Below are 23,903 nucleotides of genomic sequence, written 5' to 3' on the forward strand. Positions count from 1 at the left end.
GCTTCTTGTTTTAGGGAACAAGCGTGACAGGAAAGGAAAGGAAACCCAACTTGGTTTGAACTGACTCTTCAATTTCTCCTCCAGTCTAAAAAGGCCAAATAAATATAAGACTCCATCAGCTTTGAAAAGGAACTGAACGCCACAATGGGACTCCCCACCCAGGTTTTGGCCTGTGCGATCTTAGCTTTGCTGTACCAGCATGTCAGTGGTGGACTCATCAAGCGAATTATCCGGCAGAAGCGGGAGACTGGGCTAAACGTGACCTTACCAGAGGATAGCCAGCCCCTGGTTTTTAACCACGTGTACAACATTAAGTTGCCTGTTGGCTCCCTTTGCTCTGTGGACCTGGATACAGCAAGCGGTGATGCAGACCTGAAGGCAGAAATTGAGCCCGTCAAGAATTACGAGGAGCACACGGTGAAAGATGAGAACCAGATTGTCTTCACGCACCGTATCAACATCCCCCGCCGGGCTTGTGGCTGTGCAGCTGCCCCAGATATTAAGGATCTGCTGAGCAGACTAGAGGAGCTGGAGGGGCTGGTATCCTCCCTACGGGAGCAGTGTGCCAGCGGGGCTGGATGCTGTCCTAATTCCCAGACAGCAGAAGGTAAGGCAGACTGGGGAGCCACTCTGGGGGAACCTCTCACGCTGGCAGCAGATCTTGTTTAGAGTAGATACTCGAATCTGTTTCAAGAATGAGCAAAAGTCAACCTGTTAAATTTGAAATGTAATCAAAAGTGGGAATGCATTTGCTAGCTTGGTTCATTCACAGTTTTGCAGTTTTGTGGATCTGGGGGTCAGGAGTCTGTCTGGGCTGCCTTGTAGTGGTGGCATTGAGCATGTATGGCACTTGGACAACGTAACAGTCCGTGTCGAGTTGAGATTAAAACTCACACAGTCTAAGCTTTTGGCTCCATGTTTTGTGCCCTTGAGCAGGCTGCCAATGTAACTGTTTTCACGTCCAAGTTTTCCTTAACAGAGACCAATAAAAATACAGCAGGATATAAGCAATAGATGAGTAGTAGTGAGCACAAATGATCTGAGAGGTAAAAAGAAAGTATCCTTCCTGCTGTTTTTTAAACTGAGGTAAGAGGCTGGTCATAAGATAGAGAAAACATAGGTCTTCTCAGCTGTAATCTGTCCCTCTGAGCTCAGATCTGGTCTCACTGTGGATGACACAGTGTGCTGCCTGGCTTTCTATGTTCTGGAGTGAATCAGTGAATACGGGTGTGTGCCATAATGAAGCAGTCAGGAAAGCTGCTCAGTCAATGGAAGAGAGATTTTGAGAAGAGCAGAGGAATCTAAGATGCTCATTTAGCAATTAGTTGGCAGCAGCTTTTCCCTGGCAGGAGTGTGAATTAAAGCATTCCTGGTAAACTAAATCTTACGGGAGAAAGGGAGCGTGTCTTTCAAAACCTTTGGTGATTCTGTAAATCAGACCTGTAGGGAACAGGGAAAAACAGACCCTTTTAGGTTGTGTGTCGCACTGGCCTGACACATCCCAGAGGTAAGGGGGTAACGGGTTTCCTGACTCATTGGTACAGGTCGCCTGGACACGACACCCTATTGCAGCGGACATGGCAACTACAGCACTGAGATCTGCGGCTGCGTCTGTGAGCCCGGCTGGAAAGGCCCCAACTGCTCTGAACCAGCCTGTCCGCACCACTGCTTCAACAGGGGCATGTGTTTACAGGGCAAATGCATCTGCGACGAGGGCTTCACTGGTGAGGACTGCAGCCAGGCCTCCTGCCCTTCCGACTGTAACGACCAAGGCAAGTGCGTGGATGGGGTTTGCGTGTGCTTTGAGGGGTACACAGGCACAGACTGCAGCGAGGAGCTCTGCCCCCATGGGTGCAGCGTGCACGGGCGGTGCGTGGGCGGGCGGTGCGTGTGCCACGAGGGCTTCACCGGTGAGGACTGCAGCGAACCCCTCTGCCCCAACAACTGCCACAACCGCGGGCGCTGTGTGGACAACGAGTGTGTCTGCGATGAGGGCTACACCGGCGAGGACTGCAGTGAGCTCATCTGCCCCAACGACTGCTTCGACCGCGGGCGCTGCGTCAACGGGACCTGCTTCTGTGAGGAGGGCTACACTGGAGAGGACTGTGGGGATCTGACCTGCCCCAACAACTGCAATGGCAACGGGCGCTGTGAGAACGGGCTGTGTGTCTGCCACGAGGGCTTCGTTGGGGATGACTGCAGCGAGAAGAGGTGCCCGAAGGACTGCCACAACCGTGGGCGCTGCGTGGATGGGCGATGCGTGTGCCATGAGGGGTACCTGGGCGAGGACTGCGGGGAGCTGCGGTGCCCCAACGACTGTCACAACCGCGGACGCTGCGTCAATGGGCAGTGCGTGTGTGACGAGGGATTCATCGGGGAGGACTGCGGGGAGCTGCGGTGCCCCAATGACTGCAACAACCGCGGGCGCTGCATCAACGGGCAGTGTGAGTGCCACGAGGGATTCATGGGGGAGGACTGTGGTGAGCTGCGGTGCCCCAACGACTGCAACAACCACGGGCGCTGCATCAACGGGCAGTGTGTGTGTGATGAGGGGTACACGGGAGAGGACTGTGGTGAGCTGCGGTGCCCCAACGACTGCCACAACCGTGGGCGCTGCGTGGAGGGACACTGTGTGTGTGACAATGGCTTCACAGGAGAGGACTGCGGTGAGCTGTCCTGCCCCAACGACTGCCACCAGCGCGGGCGCTGTGTCAACGGGCGCTGCGTGTGCCACGAGGGCTTCACCGGGGAAGACTGCCGTGAACGGTCCTGCCCCAATGACTGCAACAACGTGGGCCGCTGCATCGATGGACAGTGTGTCTGCGAGGATGGTTACATGGGAATCGACTGCTCTGATGGTAGGTTGCAATGACCCTTTCAATCTGCTTCCCCTGGGTAATCCTCTGTGTCCATCCGTTAGCCTCAGAGGGTCCATGAACATCTTCCGTGTAGCTGGGCCCTGTTTCTGCTCTTCTTCGTCATAGTCCAAACAGTTGAATCAGTAGAGTTACAGCACTGAGAGGAAGAACTTCACCTCCTTTACTTTTTCAGGGCTATATAGTGTAGAGGTTTCTGGTGAATTGTGGTGGTCAGCAAGCTAAAAGGCTGATAATGGTGCTACAGTCAATTTATTGTCTCCAAGTTTGCTCCCGACACAATGCCATCAGAGCTGTAGCTACCACTGGATGGGTGTTTGTCATTTTTGGTTTCTCGTGATGCTCCTTGATGATAAAAAGATGCACCTAAAAGAAACTGTTCTAGCTGTGGAGAAAGAGAGAGGTGAATCCAGAAACTTCTTACTTAGATACTCAGCAGGATTAATCAAGAGAATATGGACAGAATTTTGCCTAAAAAATAATGCTGTCAGGAAGGAGGTGGTGTGGGTAAGAACTTCAGGGAATAAAGAGCTTAGGTATCAAGTACTTCTTGCAGACAGTTTCTAGTTCCCAGTCCCACACTGGACCAGTACGATGGGGACTTGCATTTGCAATGCTATCACTATTGTAGGAGCTGAAACCGAAACGCATAGCACTGACACTGTATGCTGTCAGACCCTAAGGGCTCAGACCCCAAGGACCTTACTTTGAAGGTGGATCTTTGAGCTGGATCCCTGGTGGAGGCAAGGCATGTGCAGAAAATAAGATTGTCCTATCTGAGTATGAGACACCATCCATCATGATGGAATTGCCAGATGTCACAAATACTGCCATGCAAGCTTTCAGGATTATTGCAGGGGCCTTGGTTCTCTCTCAAGTGACCAAATTGATTTTTCTAACTAAAATAAAATATATGTGTGTGTGTGTGTGTATATTATATATATATATACATGGAACATATATACTGTTAGATTTGACAAAGCTTAGAGTAAAATAATGGAATCAACTGGAGTGGAAACTTAGCTATAAAACCAGGTTAGTTTCCCATTACCACTGACTCTATGGAAATCGATAGAAAATGTTGGCAGCTAGATAATGACAGGTGTTACACTATAAAGGAGGCAGTTTTCTTTAGGAGATCCCAAGGGAGGAATTTTAGAACTAAGATCTTTGTATAGTAATCAACGAGTACTTTTGGGTTGGGAACATTGTAAAAGACAATGAATACCCTGTGAAAGAAATTCCTATTTTTCATCTCTTCCTCCTGGAAGGCTCCCAAGTCACATTCTGTGTTCTTGCGCGTGCAAATGGGGAGTAATCCATTGAAAGTATTTACAAAAATAATCATGTTTTATTTTACAGTGGAAAATCTGTGCAATTCTGTATATCCAAACCCCAGCACTTCCAACTATAAAATCATGTGTTGCTGGCAGTTGAGTTAATCATCTGAATCCCTAAGGACCCAGCTATAGTAGTCTTGTGTAGTAGCCATGAGAGGAGGATCTGGAACACAGTCAACCATAGGTTATATGCAAGTATGAAAGTAGAAATTGGCCCATGACTTTTGGAAACATCTGTAGTCTTCATCAACTGCACATTCCTTTCTACAAGTGGCTAATTTGTGTGGCATGGCTTCCCATTCCCTATTTGTTAGATGATTCTTATAAACTGCTTCTGGGAAAATGTGAAACTGGGTAGGTCATTATTTTCTGAGCCTTGAAAACTTTTGTTTTGCTTTTCCCCTCCCTAGTGTCTCCTCCAACAGAGCTGACTGTAACAAATGTAACAGATAAAACTGTAAATCTGGAATGGAAGCATGAGAATCTCGTCAATGAGTACCTTGTCACCTATGTCCCTACCAGCAGTGGTGGCTTAGATCTGCAGTTCACTGTACCAGGAAACCAGACATCTGCCACCATTCATGAACTGGAGCCGGGTGTGGAATATTTTATCCGTGTCTTTGCAATCCTTAAAAACAAGAAGAGTATTCCAGTCAGTGCCAGAGTAGCAACATGTGAGTTTAATATTCTCTTTATTCACTCATTTGTCTGTTCTGTAGTATGCATTTATTTTTGTTAGGGTTTTCTTTCTTTTGTATTTTCTATTTCCTGCTCACCTTCTGTTCTGGACAAGGAGAGCCTCCATCACTTTCATATTCTATTCTTTTTCAAAACCAATGTCTGCGTTAAAAGTAAAGTTTGTTAGCTCTTCTGCTCTCTGCAGTGGTCTCATGATAATGAATATCGTGGGGTCTTTGTAAATTAAAACCCTCAGTTTCTTCATAATAAGGTACATTTATAAACTCTGGTAATGCTTCCTGAAAATATATATAAATATAGCAAGTATAATAAGAGCAATGTGAAATCACTTGGATTCAAAGTGTTTTGACTGAAATGAAGATTATATTTGTTTTGCATCTTCAGTGTGTTTTACCACAACTGACTTTCTATCTGCCTATCTGTTGATTTGTTGACCGTTTTCCTTTTTGTGTTGTGCACATCACAATCATATCTAAACATGCCAGTCTCAAAAGATGATCTTTGACTTCTGTCATTGTTCTCATTTTGAGAGACTTGGGGCAGGATTTATCTCACCTAACTTCAAATGTCCACACTAGGTTCTTTCAAGAGGGCAAAAATAGGCATTTCTAGGGCACAGTTTATTTTATTCTAAGGTGACATCTAGAACAGGTCAGAGGAATGTCTGTCCAAAAGCAGAATAGCTAGCTGTGAAGCAAGTTTAAACATCTCAGATACAGCTCTCTACATGGCAGATAGTTAAAGCTGTGGAAAAATATCCCACCCCAGTGCCCTCGTTTATTACTTATTGCACATGTAATTATCTCCTTTTTTTTTTCTTTTTTTTTTTTTTTTTCCTGTCACAGATCTGCCTGCTCCAGAAGGTCTGAAATTCAAATCTGTTAGAGAAACATCTGTCCAGGTAGAGTGGGATCCTCTGAGCATTTCATTTGATGGCTGGGAGCTGGTCTTCCGTAATATGGTAAGTCACAGAATCACAGAATCACAGGGTCATCTAGGGAAGCAACGTTCCTTGTACAGAAGCCTTGGATCTTGTCCAAGTGAAAGATCCTGAATTTTTTGTATTTATAATAAATGTTTGTTTCATGTGTTACAGAAAAAGGATGATAATGGAGATATAACCAGCAGCTTGAAAAGGCCAGAGACATCATATATGCAGCCAGGCTTGGCACCAGGGCAACAGTATAATGTATCCCTTCATATAGTGAAAAACAATACCAGGGGACCAGGACTATCCAAAGTGATAACCACAAGTAAGCATAACCTGTATTGTTATAGTGCAACCAATGAAACAGTTGCTTTTTGACGTAGTCTTGGTAGTGTTAAAAAAATTTTTTTGAAAGCTAAGCTTTATACAGGGTATTCATAGGGAAAAGGAAAAAAAAAGGGGGAAGTGTTGGAGCTGTTAAAGAAGAAGACATGAAAATAAATTAATTCATTTCCAAATTACCTTTTTGAAGAGGAAAGCAAATTTAATTTTATTTAGAAGATAGCTAGCTGTATGCACTTTTATTCTTTTTTAAAAGGTACATCAATACGATCTAGAACTTCTTTCTTCCTGGTGACATTGGCATAAAGAAACTACATAGGAGAGAGTTTCTATTGTGCAGAACTCTTCGGGTTTCTGATTGTCTTTGTTTTGACAACTTCAGAAGTTAATGGATTTTGATGAATTTGTTTCTTATGAATTGGCTCCATCTGGCACTTTCTTCTACAGCTGTGGAAAGTAAAGGATGAAAAAAAATGAAGATGAGCTTCAGTTTGTAGGAGCCATTCATTTTAATTTTGTTCTGAAGCAGTTAAAAACCTAAGTGCTATAATTTTCTGGTAAAATTTATTAAAAATATATATATATCACATTTTCTTCTCCTTACAACAGAGCTTGATGCCCCTAGCCAAATTGAGGCAAAAGATGTCACAGACACCACAGCTCTGATCACATGGTCCAAACCCTTGGCTGAAATTGAAGGCATAGAACTCACCTATGGCCCCAAGGACGTTCCAGGGGACAGGACTACCATTGACCTCTCTGAGGATGAAAACCAATATTCTATTGGAAACCTGAGACCACACACAGAATATGAAGTGACGCTCATCTCTCGGCGAGGGGACATGGAAAGTGACTCCATGAAAGAAGTCTTTGTCACAGGTAGGAAGCTTGGGTACCAATCCAAATTTCTGGGAGTTTAATGTTATCACCATCAATCTTCCTGTGCTGTTTGCATTATCTTGCTTGAGTTAATAGTTACTAGATCAACACAGAACCAGTGGTATTATGGAGGTACATGAAAATGGAGGCTTTGTTGTGTCTTGTATAATTTACTGGCTCACCAAAATATTTAGGCCCCTCCGGTCTCTAAATGTGTTTTGAAAATGGGAATTATTAAGTCACTTAGAAGCTTTTGCTTATCATACCCTAAATCTTTACTCCATAAAACAAATTCCTCCAGATTACTTCTCTGTTTGCTGAGCTAAATATCTTCCATGGTTCTTACTCCATCAAAGACCTTATTTCTGTTTGTCTAAACCCACAGTAGATTAGCAGACAACATTGCTCTTTTTCCTTCTTCAGGTCTGCAAATGTTTTCTCTCATGTATTTTTTTTTAAGTTTACTTTGCTCCTTTGTTATCCTGGGAATGCTTTCTGAAAATGTGCGTCCTTTAGCATATTGTCAAGGTTTGGATATATTAAGGGACCTAAGTATATGGTACATGGAGAATTACCTCCCATTTCATCCCAAAATGCAGCAGTTTATTCAGAGCATGATTTGAGTCTACCATAGGTATAAACAGGGAAAGCCTATTGCATTTCTACAAAATATTCACCTTGCATTTTGAGACTTAAAGTTCCCTTCAGCCATGTGTGCAAGATACTAACTGAACAGACATTCTAGAGTTGGTCTTTTTTTTTTTTCTTAGCAGCTTTTTTTCATTTGGAAAGCTAAGGTATTTGTAAGGGAAAATACTATTTTCATCCAAATATGTTTTCCCACAACTATGTATTTTGTAATAAAAATTAATTACTGAGGTTGAAATGGCTTTCTTTTGTTTGTTTCAGGAGATAAAAGGTGAATTTCTTCCACTGATTTTTTTCCCAAAGCTAGTGAACTCTACGCTTCATGCTAAAAGACATCTAATTAATGTAGTTGAGAATATAGTGGCATCATATAAGAGGAAATCTGTCAGCTTCATGGATCATGTTCAGTTTCTAAAAATGGCTGTCATAAGAGAGCGTTGTCATAAGAGCATTACTCCTTTCATTTATTTATGTGTTTATTTATTTATGTATTTATTACAGACTTGGATGCTCCAAGAAACCTGAAACGAGTTTCACAGACAGACAATAGCATTACTTTGGAGTGGAAGAACAGCCACGCAGATATTGATAATTACCGCATTAAGTTTGCTCCCATTTCTGGTGGAGACCATGCTGAGATCACAGTACCAAAGGGCAACCAAGCAACAACCAGAGCTACACTCACAGGTAAGGGAATTGGGAGATTGTTATTAATGTCATTCTGCTGCCATCACCCTGGAGCACAGGACCAAAAAACCCTTTTGGTCACTATACATAAGAGCTACAAGCAGTGGTTACACATTTTGAGTAGAAACAGTTAAATTAAAGTCCATGTGATATGTATTTATGTACTTCAGATGGATAACTACCAACAGCAGATGTGTAGCCATTTTGCTTCCATGTGCATCTCTGAATCCCATTAGTCAGTTGCCTGGGTTCTAGGTTGCTACACGTCTTTGCAGAGATGGCTTGACATCTTAAAGTTCAGGAGGCTTTTGTATGTGCTAGGAATGGTATTTACTGATGCCAGCCTGCAGCTTTTCGGGGTGTGTGCAAGTTGCCGCACTGGCCTACAATGGTAGATTTCTCCATTTAATGTGGATGTTTTTCTCGGGGCAGCAGTACCTACACTGCAATCTCTTGAAAGTAGAAGTTATCTCTGACTATGCATTTGCACATAGTCCAGCATGTAATCTCAGCCAGCCATATTCCATATCCTCTGCCAAGTCTGTGGAAAAGGATTTATTCACTTCAGGTCAGCTGGAAGGCAACTGAAACCTCAATTCTTTGCATACACAGGAAAGCATATATCTAATCTTGCATACATTCAGACCCTTTTATTTAAACAGATGCCAATAGGTAACTTCCATGGACAGGGACTTATGCTTCTATTCCTCATCTCTTAGGTTTGAGGCCTGGAACTGAATATGGCATTGGAGTGACAGCAGTGAGGCAGGACAGGGAAAGTGCTCCTGCTACCATTAATGCTGGCACTGGTGAGTAGCTTGATCCTCTCTTGTACTCTGGAGGAAGCAGCAGATAGCTGGAGCCACTCTGGTGCTTCTTTCCTTTTTAAGTAATGCTGTAAGAAATATTTTAGAAAATTCTTGATTTCATTTTGGTACAAATGGGACATTTCCCCACAAATAAAAGAAAAAGTATTTTCCCAGAGATCTTTGATCTTTGACTCTGGCTTTCTTTTCCTGTACCAGGATCTCTTAACACTCTGGGTTATTCACCATAGTAATAATTGATTGCTCTAATTGTTCTCTAGCTGTGAGGGTTTCTGGCAGGAATGGTGGTTATGGCTAAAACGTCATCTGGACAAAGAGTATAGCCTCAGGGGTTTCAATAGTCCTGACTATCCTTCAAATACGGGACTTTTCTTACAACACCCCCTTTTTTTTCTCCCTGGATGAATGCTGTAAGGGATTAAATTCTTTCTCTAACGTCTTTCTCTCCTTCATGCAGTGATTGCTGAAGTGAATTTAAGTGGTGGAAATTTAGATTTAGTGTGGTTTGTCTGTAAAACAGAACTTCATCTTCCTCCACCTCGAGCAGCGGGGCTTCGAAAGCTCAGATGGCAGATCCAACTCTGAGCTGTCACTAGGCACCCAGTACAGTTGCTACTGTGTCAACAGATGGCTGAAAAACTGTCCCAGGGCAGTTCTGAGACAGCTTAACTTTGCTTTTTTAACCTGTAGATCTTGATAACCCCAAGGACTTGGAAGTCAGTGACCGCACTGAAACCACCCTGTCACTTCGCTGGAGAAGACCAGTGGCCAAGTTTGATCGTTACCGCCTCACTTACGTCAGTCCTTCTGGAAAGAAGAATGAAGTGGAGATCCCTGTGGATAGCACCTCTTTTATCCTTCGAGGGTTAGAGGCAGGGACAGAATACACCATCAGTCTGGTGGCAGAGAAGGGCAGACACAAAAGCAAACCCACAACTGTCAAGGGATCGACTGGTGAGTAACAGCTTTTGATGAGTGCCGTGTGCCAGGTCATTGACTAGCCCAAGTAAAACTTCACCTGATTTTGTAAGCCGTGTCTGGGGAATTGCATGAAAACATCCACTGCCTGCAGAGCAGACTTAGCTCTGTCTAGCATGACAGGTTCATCGAGGGATAGCTGTGTATTTGCCTTACTACTGTGTTTAGCTCCATATTCTCAATGATTTCTTGCTTTCCTTTTGAGAAGGCTCACAAAGAACACAGCTATTTGTCCTGGAGAAAATACAGACCTTGTCCTTTGTTTTAAATGAGGCTGTGCTTTTGTACATTATGTCTTATAATTTGTTTTGTTTTCTACAGCCAAAAACCAAGAGGAAGAGCAACCAGAATGTGTTTAACATTGCTTGTTCTTGCCTAATGAATTCCCTTCACAGCATGCCTCCACCCATCATGCTTCAGCAGGGTCAACAGGGCTCTGTTGTTGCCCTTTTTCACTTTTCTCATCCAAAAGCAGAAACATGCCATTGTCACAAATCTGGTCACAGTCACTGTTTTCATTGGATACCATGACTGTTTTACTTGTCTACAAAGAAGGGGTCCATTTCTGCCATCTCCATTTGCACAAACAACTCTATTTAACTAGAATCAATGCACCACTTCTTGAATAAGGTTTTATTCTTTTTGAAACTTTTTGACCCCAAGTTAGTTGCATACAGATCATATCTCAGTATAGAATATAAGTGAGTCCTGAATCTTTAAGTGCCTTCAGCCTAAATCTTGTGAGGCATAGCCTCAATTGCTATAAGGCAGCAGAGGCAGTGAAATCAGAATCAGTTGGGCTAGAATCATTCTCCTTAGCATTCTCCTTAGCAGATAGGCTTTTAGCTTTTTCCCCACAAAAGACCACCTACGAGGTAACCATGTGCCAGAAGTTGTGGATTTTACAAACTAATAGCTGTATACAACTGACCTGAAAAAAAAAAAAAAAGAAAAAAAAAAGAAACAACAACAACAAAAACCAACAGTGTCATATTCACTAGCAGTGTTCATGCCAGCAGCACCTATGAATTTATAGAGTCAGTAATCCAGTACAGGAGAGAGTTATAAGGTATGGTGTAAACTACAGAAAACCTTCAGTCCTGAATTACATATTTGATGCATAAGTCTGGCTTGTGTCCCATGTAGGGAAAAATTAGGAAGCCTTGAAGCACATCCATGCACAAGGAAGATGAAGGTTTATGTGGCTTGAGTGAGCAGGCTTCAATTTTTCCAAAGTTATCTGTTTTCCCATTAGTCTGAAGACTGAACAGTCTCAAAAGAAGTAAGTGTAGAGGGTGAAAAGGCAGAAACAACATGCTGTGGAATTTCACAGTTTGGTCTTTCCAACACCAGCTTCCAAAGTCCCAGAAGATGGCTTCTTTTTTCTTTGGATTATTATTTTTCTTGTAACAAGTTTGTCTGACCAGCGTATTTGTTTTAAGTCTTTACTCAGAGCAGCCAGTAAACAAAGAGTTCTCTGCAGTGGGCTCATTAGAAGCAACAGCAGTAGTTGACATAACCTGTCTCTGTGACCTTCCTCCTGTATAGGAATGGGCAAATCCAAACACATGAGCATGGGGAGGCAGAAGTGCTCTATAAGCCTGGGAGTTATAAGACAAGGGATCACTTCTTCAGTTTACTTTTTCCTCCACCCTCTAGCCAGGCCTCCTCTTCCATGTTCCCAGTACTTGGGGGGTCCTCTAGTCCTCAGGCTAAGCAAAACAAACTTGTTATTTTGCCCTCTCTTGCAGAGCTCTGGGGGACCTCAGGTCCATTGCACTGCTGAGGAGAGTGCTTTGGAGAAACCATGCAGAGAGAGCAATGATTGATGTGGAAAGTGCCCGTAGCACAGCTAAGGCTGGACTAGCTCTTCTTGGTGGGTGGAGGAGACAGTCCTGCTGTTCAGAGGGGCATGTCCTGTCCTCACTGAGCACGGGAGTCAGGGACTGTGGGAGGCTTGAGAACATTTTCTTTCAGTTCCCTTTGCTTTTCCAGATTTCCAGTTTTTCATCTTATAGCCTCCCCAGCCTCTTGGTGGTTTGGTTAGGCTTCTCTGCCTGCAGGTGTCCAGAAGCTTCAGTGCTTTTGTTTCCCACAGATTATTTTTGTTTCTTTGCACAGTGAATCATCTGTCACTGAGAGTAAGGTTTATTTCAGCCTCAGAACTGAAGATGTTCTGTTGGTGCTTTCTCTCCTCCCTCACATTCTCCTGGTTATCTTTCCATGTATATCAGTTTGGCACACACAGGTGGTCAAAACCTTGAGAGCCCACGAACCTCTAGCAAAGCACATGTCATGGAATCTTTCATACCGTAGGATGGCAGCCTTATGTTGCTTCTGTTTCTTCATATGGATGAAGCGCAGCTCGATACAAAGCTTTTTTATACTGATGTCTATGATTCTGCATTCAAGGGATGCTAAAAATTATAAAGTGACCAGTTAGCTAAATGTTATTTTATTCTACTGAAAAGGAAAGACTGAATATTTCACACTGTCATTTGCTTGTTTGTTTCTTTGTAGCTTCACGTAGTCTAACCCTAATGCAGGCAATGACTCCTGACCCAGAGGAGCTTTCTGGCTCTGGGAGCTTTGTTGCTCCAGAGATCTCAGGGACGGAGCAGGATGCACTGAGGGACCTTGTGGTCTCAGGGGTTACAGACCACAGCCTTAGTGTCTCGTGGTATGCGAACACAGGAGCCTACACTAGTTTTGTGGTGGAGTACAAGGAAGTGTCATTGGCAGCCGGGTCCCCTGCAGAAATCTTCCTTTCCAGAGATTCCCTAGGTGCTGTGATTGAAGGCCTCCAAGCTAACACTTCCTATAAAATCAAGGTGTATGGATTGGCTGGAGAACAGCGCTCCCCTCCTCTGGAAGCTGTGGCTACAACAGGTACCTCCTTTCTGTTATTAACTAAGGTACCACAAAGCAGGGTCTCTCTTGTTAAACGTCCTTCCCAGCATTGTGCTCAGGTTTTGGTTTAGAACAACTTCAGAAGTCAAAGAAAGGGAACCATTTTACTACTTGGAGGGACCTTCCTGGCAGCACGTCTGGAGAATGTTATGCGAGATTGACTACTAATCTGCAGAGCGAGCACGTAACCCAGCTCTGAGAAAGCTGAGCAGTCAGACTGCAGCTTTGTTCCTTCTTGTTCTGGTTCTGGAGCCCTGCCTGCATAGCACAATGTAGGTCCTGGAGGAGGAGGGATGGTAATACATCAGGCATGAGAAGGCTGTGGAAATAATTGGGTGAGCATAAGAGAAACCAAGTGCCAACCTCACATTCCTCTGCTGAAGGACCCAGATTGTGCAGCAACTGCTGATGAATCATGGATAAGATACTGTCTTGCCTCTGGAAATGTGTTGCACATAGGAGCATGGCTTGTAGAAGCAAGTTTTCCATTCTGTTGAATGTTTTTAAGAAAATTTATGCTGTTTACCAAAGACCCTTGTCTGTGTTGTGTGTCAGTTGCTCTTCCTCTCCTGTCTTCTGCTAGTCTCAGATTGCACCACTCTTCTTCATACAAACTCAAAGGAAATTTAGGAGGAGTGATTAGGTGAGCCAGTTCGATGGGAAACTGCAGTGCTGACTGCTGGGAAAATGGATTTACCAGTAAAGGTTGTCCATTTCTTCAGCTGAGTCCTCTGCTGAGAGTACCTGGAATCTCAGACTTTAATATGAGGATTTTAGCTGTAGTTTCAGTATTATTATATATTATTATATATATTATATAATATATTATATAATATATATTTTATTATTATTATTATTATTATTATTATTATTATTATTATTATTATTATTATTATTATTATATTATATATTTCTGGCCTGTGATATTATTGCAGTACTTACTCTGTGGAACTCAGGGGTGCAAAGGCACTGTAAGACCACTTAATCAGCCGGTTGAGAGACAGGAAAGTCATTTAGCCAAAGGGTTCTTAAAAGAATGGAAGTATCTTGGTAGGCCATGGTTCTGCAACCCTCTTTCAGGGAACTGCAGTCATATCCTACAGTGAGGTTGATCTGATGAGAAATTCTACAATGAAACTGGCTGATAGCCCTTCTTGGAAAATAATGTAAAATCCAAGAGACGGAAGCAAGACATAATACAGAATACACTTTGCTCCATCCTGAGTAACTGGGGAAATGTCCTGGCAGGACATTAACATTCTTCTTAGTAAAAACTCCAGTGAAGCATTACAATGGAATTCCTCAAAAGGCCAGCAGCAGCAGTGTGGACATATTTAGGCCATATTCAGCCTGAAGTTTTATTAAGAGAATGATATTAAGAAATATTCCAGTCTGAGAAAGAGTGTGTTTACTGTCCATGTCCATCCAGTTCCCTTCTTCTTTACTTTCAGCTCTTTGGCATTTGCTATTTATTCATCTCATCACCATGCATCAGCCTGTCTGGCTGTCATCCACCCACCTAGAGCTCCTAGAGCTCTGTTTTCTTCTCATCTATTCCCCTGCTTGCTTAGTCAAGTGTTTGATCTCCATTGGTCTTGATATCCTACAGTTTGTTTTCCAAATTTTCTGTTATCCATTCTGTAGCTAATATTCTGTATGCTAAACATAGAATGCTGATACTATCTATGGTATATGAGTGTTTTCTGTGTGTTCATATCACTTGCATTTTTCTATCCATTGCATGTTTGTACACAAAGCCACATATTCCTCTATTACACAATGTACTAATAGGTGTGTGCATGTTCGTTTATATGTGCATGTAGATGGTAGACCACTCTTTCTCAACCACAAATTCATTTGTGGAGTCAGTCATTAAACACAAGATGATAATCAGAATTAGGTTTGAAAAAAGTTTCAGAGATAATGTAGCTACATAAAATTGTATGTGCTTCGTAGGACAATTTGTACGTGGTAACCACCCATGTGGTTATCAAAGATGTCACAATAAAATTAACCCACTTATGACAGCAAAATGCTGAATTAAAATGCCAGCTACAGGAGTTGGTCCCTCCTTTTTTGGATAATGCAGTTGAACTGTTGCTGTGTTTCCCATTTGTTTGTTCATACTATAATTGGTGGGAATCTGGGATAAGTATCAATAGGGATGCTCAAGGAAAATGAGGGGAAATGAGAAGCCAATTTTGACTAATATTTTGTGGGGTTTCTCAAGGATTCTTAGTATGCCAGCTTAAGGACAGCCTCATGGTTTCTTTTTCCCTTCTATTTTTGGACACTTTGTCCTGGTTTTCCAACTCAAGGTGCGTGGTAGTTCCCCAGTGGGACCTTCCATGGCATGGAGCTTACATGTATAATGTACTGCTCTCTTCCTCCGTGCTGGTCTGTTCACTCCCTCTATTTGTGCATGTCTCCTGCAGAAATACTCCACAGTAAAGCCCAGCTGCCACTATGCATGTTAAGTATTTTTAAGCCTCTTTAAGACTGAACAAGTACCAGTGCACTTGCTTGATGCCATAGATTTTTGCCTGTTCCCAGAATTGTGGTTGTGCAAAAGCAGCTGAGAGTCAGGGAAGGCTACCGGTTCAGTGCTGCATGTCTTCCTGCTTTGTTCCCTGGGGATGTTAGAGGAGCTCAGTCACCCTTGTGTGGTCAGGGAACAGTTCTGACAGCACATTTTCCAAGAAAGAATGAACTACGCTAGCAGTTACCATTGCACGTATGCTGGTGTGATGACAACTTTGCTGTCTTCAGGTCACACAATATGTAGGGCCTGGTTCAGATCACATGCTGGTGTAATTTAGGAGGACCCTTATCTAAGTCATCTAAGTCAACTGTCACTGATATGGTATATGTTATATATCATATATGTAAATATAAGTCACTGCCTCAGAGGCTTTGCTCTTTTCTGGAGGTGAGCAGAAAGCAATGTTTCTACATCTATACTTCTCCTGAGAGTATATTTTCAAGGTAAAATTTCTGCATTTATTTGAAAACAGTTTAAGTTGATCTTTCTCATCTGAAAACTTTTTCTTTCTTTCTTTCTTTCTTTTTTTTTTTTTTTTTTTGATACATGTGTGAATTTGGAGACAGATACTGAATCCTGAGTACGTATTTGTGCTGATCTGACTGATGGTGGTAGATGACTCACTCTCTCTTAATTGAATGCCATGGAGCATGAAAGCAAGGCAGTCATCGAGGTGTGAAATGATGTGGTTTTCCACTAATGAGGAGATAATTCTGCATGGCTAATTGAAGTGTCAGAAAAATCACCTGCCTGTTGCCTTGCAACAAAACCATTTGTTGCGATTTCCACAGCTCTCAGATTTTCAGAACCTGACTGTGCTACAAGATGCTTTCACAGATCTTCAGCATGTTGAAGGCCAAGTCTTTTTCCCTTCCATCCCTCTGGATCTCTTTAAAGAAAGATCCCACAAGTTCATTCTGTCTTGGTTTTTAGTTAAGGGTCCCTTGCCCTTTCTTAAATTTCTGCATGTATCAGAGTGGATAACTCCTCCAAGCATGTTTTTATTTGGGTAGGAAGAGATTTAGCATGTTTCTCTGTGTCTCATTTCTTGGTTTGGATTTGGATATTGTTGTGATGTTCGGCATGCATTCCGCATCTGGTTTGTATCAGTAGCAACAACGTGCTGTAGTAAAGATAAAAGGCATGTTTGGGAGACTGAGGGTTCAAATCCTCACCGATGTAAATCTGTGAAGTTCTTTGGAGCTGAATTGTCCTGATTCACATCAAGTGAGAATGTACCTATCCATTTCTCCACTGAAAGCATGTCAGCTGATCTCTGTGGTTAAGGGTTTTTGCTCTGGATCTGCTGGTTAGTGTGGTTCTGTGCGAGAACCAGGTTGTGCTTGGTGATGCTACCTTTGCTTGTGGCTTGGATTCAGTCTCCAAAATAGAAGTACCTACCTTTTTTCCTCGGTTTTTAGAGCTCTTTAATGAAAACACAGAAACTGTTTTGTAGCAGGTGTTAGCTGTCATTTGGTATATTTGGGGGGTTATTTTCAGGAAATTTTAACTTGTAATTTACCTTTGTTTAGCACATCTAGTCACAACACCTGGAGAATCAAACAGTGAAACATCATTTAATCCTACCAGTCCTGCACCTACAGAGCTAAGTTATTTAACAAACCTGAGTCCTGGTTCTCATGCTCTGCCTGTGGTGCCCACTGACCTTCCCATCTCAGAAGTCACTGATGCTCTTCGTGACCTAAATATAACGCACAGGACTTCCAGTAGTTTCACCCTGTCTTGGGCAGCACAGGATGAGGTATTTGATCAGTTCCTTATCACTCTGAAAGACCTGTCCAGTTCAAACAGAATGCAGGAAATCTTTTTGCTGGGAAACCAACGAGAAACAGAAATTACCAATCTCACAGCTGGCACACAATACCAGATTAACCTCCGAGGAAGCACTCAAGGTCAGCTCTCTTGGTCCCTGGAAGCTCTAGCTGTTACAGGTATTTTCTATGGATTCATTAGCCACGTGTTCCTTTTCTGCTTTGAAATACAGAACTTCATTTTCGTACTGCTGTTCCACTGCAGAAATGCTAGGCTTTGTGAGTGATTCCTTTCTTATTTTTTTTTACTTCTTTTTGCACGGGATAAAACTCTTATTGCTATGGAATGAGAACCTTGAGTTATGTAGCATGGACAATGCCCCATACAGCTTTTAAAGTGTTGTAGCATCAATTCTCTCTTTTCAAATTGCATGCAAAGAGAAGCATTGATGCATCTGCTATTTACAAAGGACGTGAAAATAGCAAGATATTACAGGGATTGTGGTCCAAAGCACACAAGAAAAATCACAAGGAGGTTGCAGTTTGCAGCATTGGCATGGAAGTGGTGATGTTAGAGGAAAAAAAAGATTGTAACACATTGGGAGTATACCTTTCTGAAAACTTCTACCTCTTATCCCTCTTAAATGTATTTCATGAGGAAACAGGCTTGTAGCCACAGAGCTCAGTTCAATAATGATGCAAGTAACAATGTCAAAGTTAATTCCTGAAGAGCATAGCCAGAGACTAATGACTATAGCAGACCATCAGCCAAGAATTAAATTTGTGATGTGCGATAAGATATTCACATAGAAACACAAAGATCATTGTGCACCTAGTACATGGTTAGAGCAGTCTTATCTCTCAATGGTTTGTTCTCTCTTTTTTTTTTAAAGTTAAGAAACATCATCCCTTGATATTATTTGCCATGATGTTATCATTGTTTTGTCACATATGTTGAATGCTTTGTGGATGAGGCTTTCAGAGATCTCCAGCTGTCCAACCTGGTGCATGATTTTATATGAGAATCTCTCGGTCCCTAGAGAGCATGATGGGGTCGAGTGCGCTTCTGTTTCAGGCATGCATGAGAAATAAACGGGAGAAAAAGGGACTCTGCATCCTGGAGGTGAATGAGACTGAGTACTCTTCAGAGAAATTTGAGTTGCTTCTGAGCTGTGATGGTTACTGCATTACTTATTATAATCATGCTTTTACATGAAATATTTTGCCTTGCTTTAACTTTTGGTTTAGTTTCATTTTCATTTTAAGCAGTGTGTTTGTCTTATTTATTTGTTGCCACCAAAAGATCGTTATTTCTGATTCAACCGTTCCTTTTCTGTTCTGCTTTCTTTTTCAGCTAAATAGTGCTATCTTGACATGATTTATATTTTGCCTCTGAGTATTTCATTGCTGTTACTGGTGAAACTAAACAGCTCTAGGATTCATGCATTTTTTGTTGAATATGGTGTTATTTCATAAACAATCTTTTCCTTTCTAACAGGATAGGAAAAGCTTGATGTTCCTGGGTAGTAGTATTTGCTATACATTAATGAATCTCACTGATGGTAATTGACTGTTATCCATGAGTGCTCAACCTCTGAAAATGCAGCCTCACCTACCCATATAAGGCTATGCAGCAGTCACACAAGAGATTTTCTGTTTTTTACAGAAAGAAAATTTATATGAATAATGTTGCTAAGCCTAATTCTCATTTATTTCAGGGCCTTACTGACTCAAAATTTACATAATGTCTGAAGTTGAAGTTTAGAACTGAAAAAATCAGATCCATTTCCCTCTATGTGTCATATCTCTTATAAATGCTCAGGCATGCAGATTGGGATTATTTAGCTAGACTCTGTTCTTATTGTAATGCTGATGTGCTAACAATGCAAGGAAGTGAGAAAAGTGCTAGAAACTTATCCCAGCCCACAGGCCCATGATAGATCATGTAGCAGGATTTTCCATGTAGAAAAAATAAGGTATTACTGTGTCATTTTCCCACGTGACTGCTAACTTTAAGGAATCAGTTGTAGCTTCTCAGTACTGGAGGACTTTCTATTCCTGCTGAGAAAACAACCTAAACTTTCAGATGATGGTTCATGCATCTGATGGTTCCCAACTTCCTAGGCCACCCTTGTGGCAGCATATGAGAATGTTGATTTCTGTGAATGCAGATTTCAATTTTAGATTAATATCAGTAACTCTGAAAATCCAAGCTACTCGGCCTCCAGAAATGTTTTCGGGGCAGAATAATGTAATGTAATGAAGATAACTATATTAAACTGAAGACATGTAGACATAGAGGAAATGTTCCCTTCTTTATTGTTTTTGATTAGAAATAGTTTGGAAGAATAAATATCATCCTTCAATTAAAAGCATAAACATCAGAATCCCAAGTAGTAGATGCTCAGCATCCTCCTAGCCTTACAACAGGCGTTACTGCAGTATTCACAGTTATATAATGACAAACACTAAGTTGTTAATAGCTGCAGTAAAGTGGTTATAGTAATACTTACTTGTCTCATAGGGAGTTGTAATTAATATTGGCAAAACACTCGCAGCTGTAAGACAGTCTTTAAACCACTTTCTGTAAGCAGTCTTTTAGCATTAATGTGAATATTATTTATTATTATGGTTCTTTTCTTTCTGTTCTGTCTTGCCAAGTGTCTGAAGAGACTTTATGAGTTATCCGGGGCAGCTGAGAATGTCAATGTGTGTGGGGGTGCATCTCTGTGTCACTTGCTTACAAATGAAGTTCATTAACTCTGAAAGTCATTAAGTAATACCTCACCACCACCAGTCTGTAATCTGAGTAACTGACTGACTCTCTGTCCTTATTCAGAGGAAGAACCTGAGCTTGGAAAATTATCAGTATCAGAGACTGGCTGGGATGGTTTCCAGCTCACCTGGACAGCAGCTGACGGGGCCTATGAGAACTTTGTCATTCAGGTGCAGGAGGCTGACAACCCAGAAGAAACCCGGAATATCACGGTCCCAGGCAGACTGCGCTTTATGAATGTTACAGGCCTCAAGGCCAACACACCTTATAACATCACACTTTACGGTGTGATTAACGGCTACAGAACCAAACCCCTTTCTGTTGAAACTGCGACAGGTATCTTTTCGTCCAGTCTCATGGCTCCCTTCCTTTGCAGACAGGGACATGAGCCAGAGCAATTGCAACTGCTCGACAAAGCTTGCTCACTCGGTCTGCTTTGCATGGGGCACGCTGAACTCATTAAGGCTTGGCTGAACATCTCTGGCATGGAAATGTCTCATGATCAGACTTTCCAATATGAGTCTCAGCGCCCCCATGGAGCCATTCGCTTTCAGGAATGCTCTTTTTACCCCCCTCAGAATGGCTTGTTTTGTTCCCTTTATTTGCTTCTCTGCTGGTTGATACTAACTGCAAAACCCAACTGGCTGTTGTACATGCTCAGGAAAGCCCAGGTTGCCTTGTAAAAATTATAAAATCCGCACTTTGTAGCCCAGATAATCAAAGCCCAAGAGCATGTTTGTGTTTTACCCTTCAGAAGCTATTTCCGAAATGCTGCGCCAGCTTCCTAATAGATCCAATCTCAAGTGTATAGTGTGTGTGTCCAACCCAACGACAGACACCTTCTATATGTTCTCATATAGAAAAGAACACAAGTGAGTTTCTTCCAAGCATGGTATCATATATTGAGCCACATAAGGTTGTTAAACAATCGGACCGTTCTGAAAAAATTACAATGCAAGACCAAATTCAACCAAAGTACTCTGGATAAAACTGACCTGAAAGAAGGAGGGTAAGCCCTGCATTATCAAAAGCTTGCATGAAACTATTCAAGAGCTACAGAAATAATTTTCTGGCTGATCCTGTGAAACACTGCATTTTGGATAAAGGATTGCTCATCACAAGTTTCTACTGTGAGAAGCAAATATAAACATATGTCTGCCCTGTATGGCTCACTGACTCGTCCAACTGTTACGATCATTATAACAAACAGGGTATGAATTAATTGGCAATAGAGGGGGACACCAGTGATGGAACTATTTCTTGTAGACAATATCTGCTGCCTTTGGGCTTCCTTACAGACCTTTGCAACCTCCCAACCTCCCAAAATTGTGGGACAGCCTAAAGTTTGCTGCTCGTATTTACTTTTCCCAAGCACATATTACTCAGCACAGAAGGAGATAAAAGTACATGTAAGAACTAAACAAAACAAAAACATTATACACAGTAAAGCTTGCTTGTTTCAATAGTGCTTTAAGCAGCTTGGCTTAAGTAGAAATGTGTGTGGCACAAGGCACTTGCCTTGGGCTGTGTCCTGCTGCAGTCTGGAAGTCCTTTGCTTTGAGAGCCTTGAGTATGAGCTGGTAGCAGATTGCCCATTGAAAATAGACAAATGTGACTAGACAAGGGAAGCTGTAGAAGCACAAACAAGAAAACAGACATCATGGGTGTCCTGCCTAAATATGCAATGTTCTCTCCTTTTATTAACTTAATGAAAACACCAGAAGATGCCCTGCTGAGGTTTTCCCTTCCCTTTCTGGGTCATACTCAGCATCCGGCTTTTCAAAATTTTCCTTTCTGGGGACTTGCAATTGTCAGAATTTTATGAGCCTTCCTGTAGCATGTCAGGGATGCCTACGGAGAGGAAGAAACCCCAAGGCAGCTATCACTGCTTTGCATTTTGGCTCCAGCTGCCAAATTACATGCCAGCTTTCATAGGCATAAGCTGAAAGGGAAAGTAGAAGAACTAAAACAAAACACAATCTTTTCCTCTGGATACAGTAATGGCTCTAGTTTTAGCTTCTCCTAAAACTGGAAGCTGACTTGTCCAAATGCCCTGGGGCTTTTGGAAATGTTCTTTTGCAACTGCTTTCATGCTCAGACCTCAAAGACACATGGCTGCAAAGGGAAATAGCCATAGCTTTAAACCTTCCTTTTTTCTTTTTTTTTTTTTTTTCTTTTTTAGCATTTTGAGATGCTTTCATTTGATTTCTTCCCCTAAAACCTGTTTGCCTGTAGCAAGCTTCTATTTAAACCCTTTTCTCCAAGGGCAGCACGGAGTGCTGTCAGCATGTGCAGAGCGAAGCACAGCATTTCTAGCAGGAGAAGGCACGGGGCTGTCCCCTTCTGACCAGTGTTGTTTTCCTCCTCAGGGGTGCACCCAGAAGTTGGTGAGCTAACCGTTTCCGACATTACTCCTGAAAGCTTCAACCTTTCTTGGACAACCACCAATGGGGACTTCGACGTCTTTACTATTGAAATTATTGATTCTAACAGGTTGCTGGAGCCCATGGAGTTCAACGTCTCAGGCAATTCAACAACAGCTCATATCTCGGGGCTTTCCCCCAGCACTGATTTTATAGTCTACCTCTATGGGATCTCTAATGGTTTCCGCACACAGGCAATAAGCTCTGCAGCTACAACAGGTACATAAAACCTACCTCAATGCTAATTCTGCTTTCTTCTAACTCTTTGTTGCAGGTTGTGCCCATTTCCTTGCCCCCAGCTACCCTACCAATCTACCCACTGCCAAATTCTCTACCTCACTGTTTGACACCTTCTAAGGAAGACCTGCCGCAGACATTTTGAACTGTGGATGTTATTCCATTATCCCATCCAGCAAAGGCAATCAATCACAGTATGGTGTGATTTCATTCACATAATATGTTTGCTCTTGTTCAAACATTAGGGTAGGGACAACTTCTGATGTTAATGAGAATCAAAACAAATTTCCCAGGAAGCAAGTGGGAGATAATTCATTATGTTATTTTTGCAGTATGCGTTTGTCAGGCAGAATAGAAGACACACTCCTTCTCTCAGATAAACCAATTTCTAGTTACAGTTTTTATCCTGATTCTCTAAATGGGTTTCAGGCACATTTCAGTCTGTGTCAGCAGACTCCTACAAGGCTGATACATTTATTAATTCAGATTATGTTGGATGAGAGATTGAAAGAGAGCATTTACTTGATGTTGGTAAATTAAATAGATAGGCATTTAGCTGTTGGCACATTGTACATCCTGAGGTTTTATAGTTGACAGTTTTTCCAGAAAATACTCTCAAAGAAAGGGAAGCGTCGAATGTGCTGTAGCCAATTACAGTGTGAAAGTGGAAGGAGAGGACTAGGTTACAGAAGCAGAAGGCGTATTCTCATAGCAGGCAGATAATAGCTCATGTTTTGGTAATTTAATATTACTAAATTTTTTTTTCTGCTGACATGATCTTAGGAAAAGTCACAGCAATTTGTCATAGCAATAGATTAATGTAGTCGGTGATGTTGAGCTTAATATCAAACATCAGTGATCAAGATAACATAGAACTGTATTTTCTAGCATCAGCAGATTGTAAATATCCTCACTGAGTCATAGGTAGTGTGGGCAGGGTGACCACAGGGACTGTGGTGTGGAAAACATCAAGAAATATAAGGCTAGTTGGTCTTTGTGACCTGTGGGTGAATTCAAACTTTTATTTTATTTTATTTTG

At 42.1% G+C, this 23,903-nt stretch overlaps 1 protein-coding gene across 9 annotated transcripts in view; it reads left to right on the forward strand.

Moving 5' to 3' along the window:
• TNC (tenascin C) overlaps positions 1 to 23,903 on the forward strand; it is a 178,023-nt gene that overhangs the window by 129,358 nt on the left and 24,762 nt on the right. For 5 of the 9 annotated variants that reach the window (XM_080561592.1, XM_080561591.1, XM_080561593.1 and 2 more), the window contains 13 exons: positions 15 to 607; positions 1,545 to 2,858; positions 4,627 to 4,890; positions 5,761 to 5,876; positions 6,012 to 6,168; positions 6,795 to 7,064; positions 8,214 to 8,399; positions 9,119 to 9,208; positions 9,917 to 10,180; positions 12,725 to 13,093; positions 17,189 to 17,608; positions 20,268 to 20,540; positions 22,574 to 22,846. In XM_080561592.1, the coding sequence (XP_080417718.1) occupies positions 145 to 607; positions 1,545 to 2,858; positions 4,627 to 4,890; positions 5,761 to 5,876; positions 6,012 to 6,168; positions 6,795 to 7,064; positions 8,214 to 8,399; positions 9,119 to 9,208; positions 9,917 to 10,180; positions 12,725 to 13,093; positions 17,189 to 17,608; positions 20,268 to 20,540; positions 22,574 to 22,846 (4,459 nt within the window). In that variant the 5' untranslated portion in view covers positions 15 to 144. The remainder of the gene's footprint in view (positions 1 to 14; positions 608 to 1,544; positions 2,859 to 4,626; positions 4,891 to 5,760; positions 5,877 to 6,011; positions 6,169 to 6,794; positions 7,065 to 8,213; positions 8,400 to 9,118; positions 9,209 to 9,916; positions 10,181 to 12,724; positions 13,094 to 17,188; positions 17,609 to 20,267; positions 20,541 to 22,573; positions 22,847 to 23,903) is intronic. The other 4 variants (XM_080561594.1, XM_080561597.1, XM_080561598.1 and 1 more) reach the window with 2 other exon arrangements.

This window comes from Anser brachyrhynchus, assembly GCF_964034855.1.
Source record: "Anser brachyrhynchus genome assembly, chromosome: 19".
Lineage (NCBI taxonomy): Eukaryota > Metazoa > Chordata > Aves > Anseriformes > Anatidae > Anser > Anser brachyrhynchus.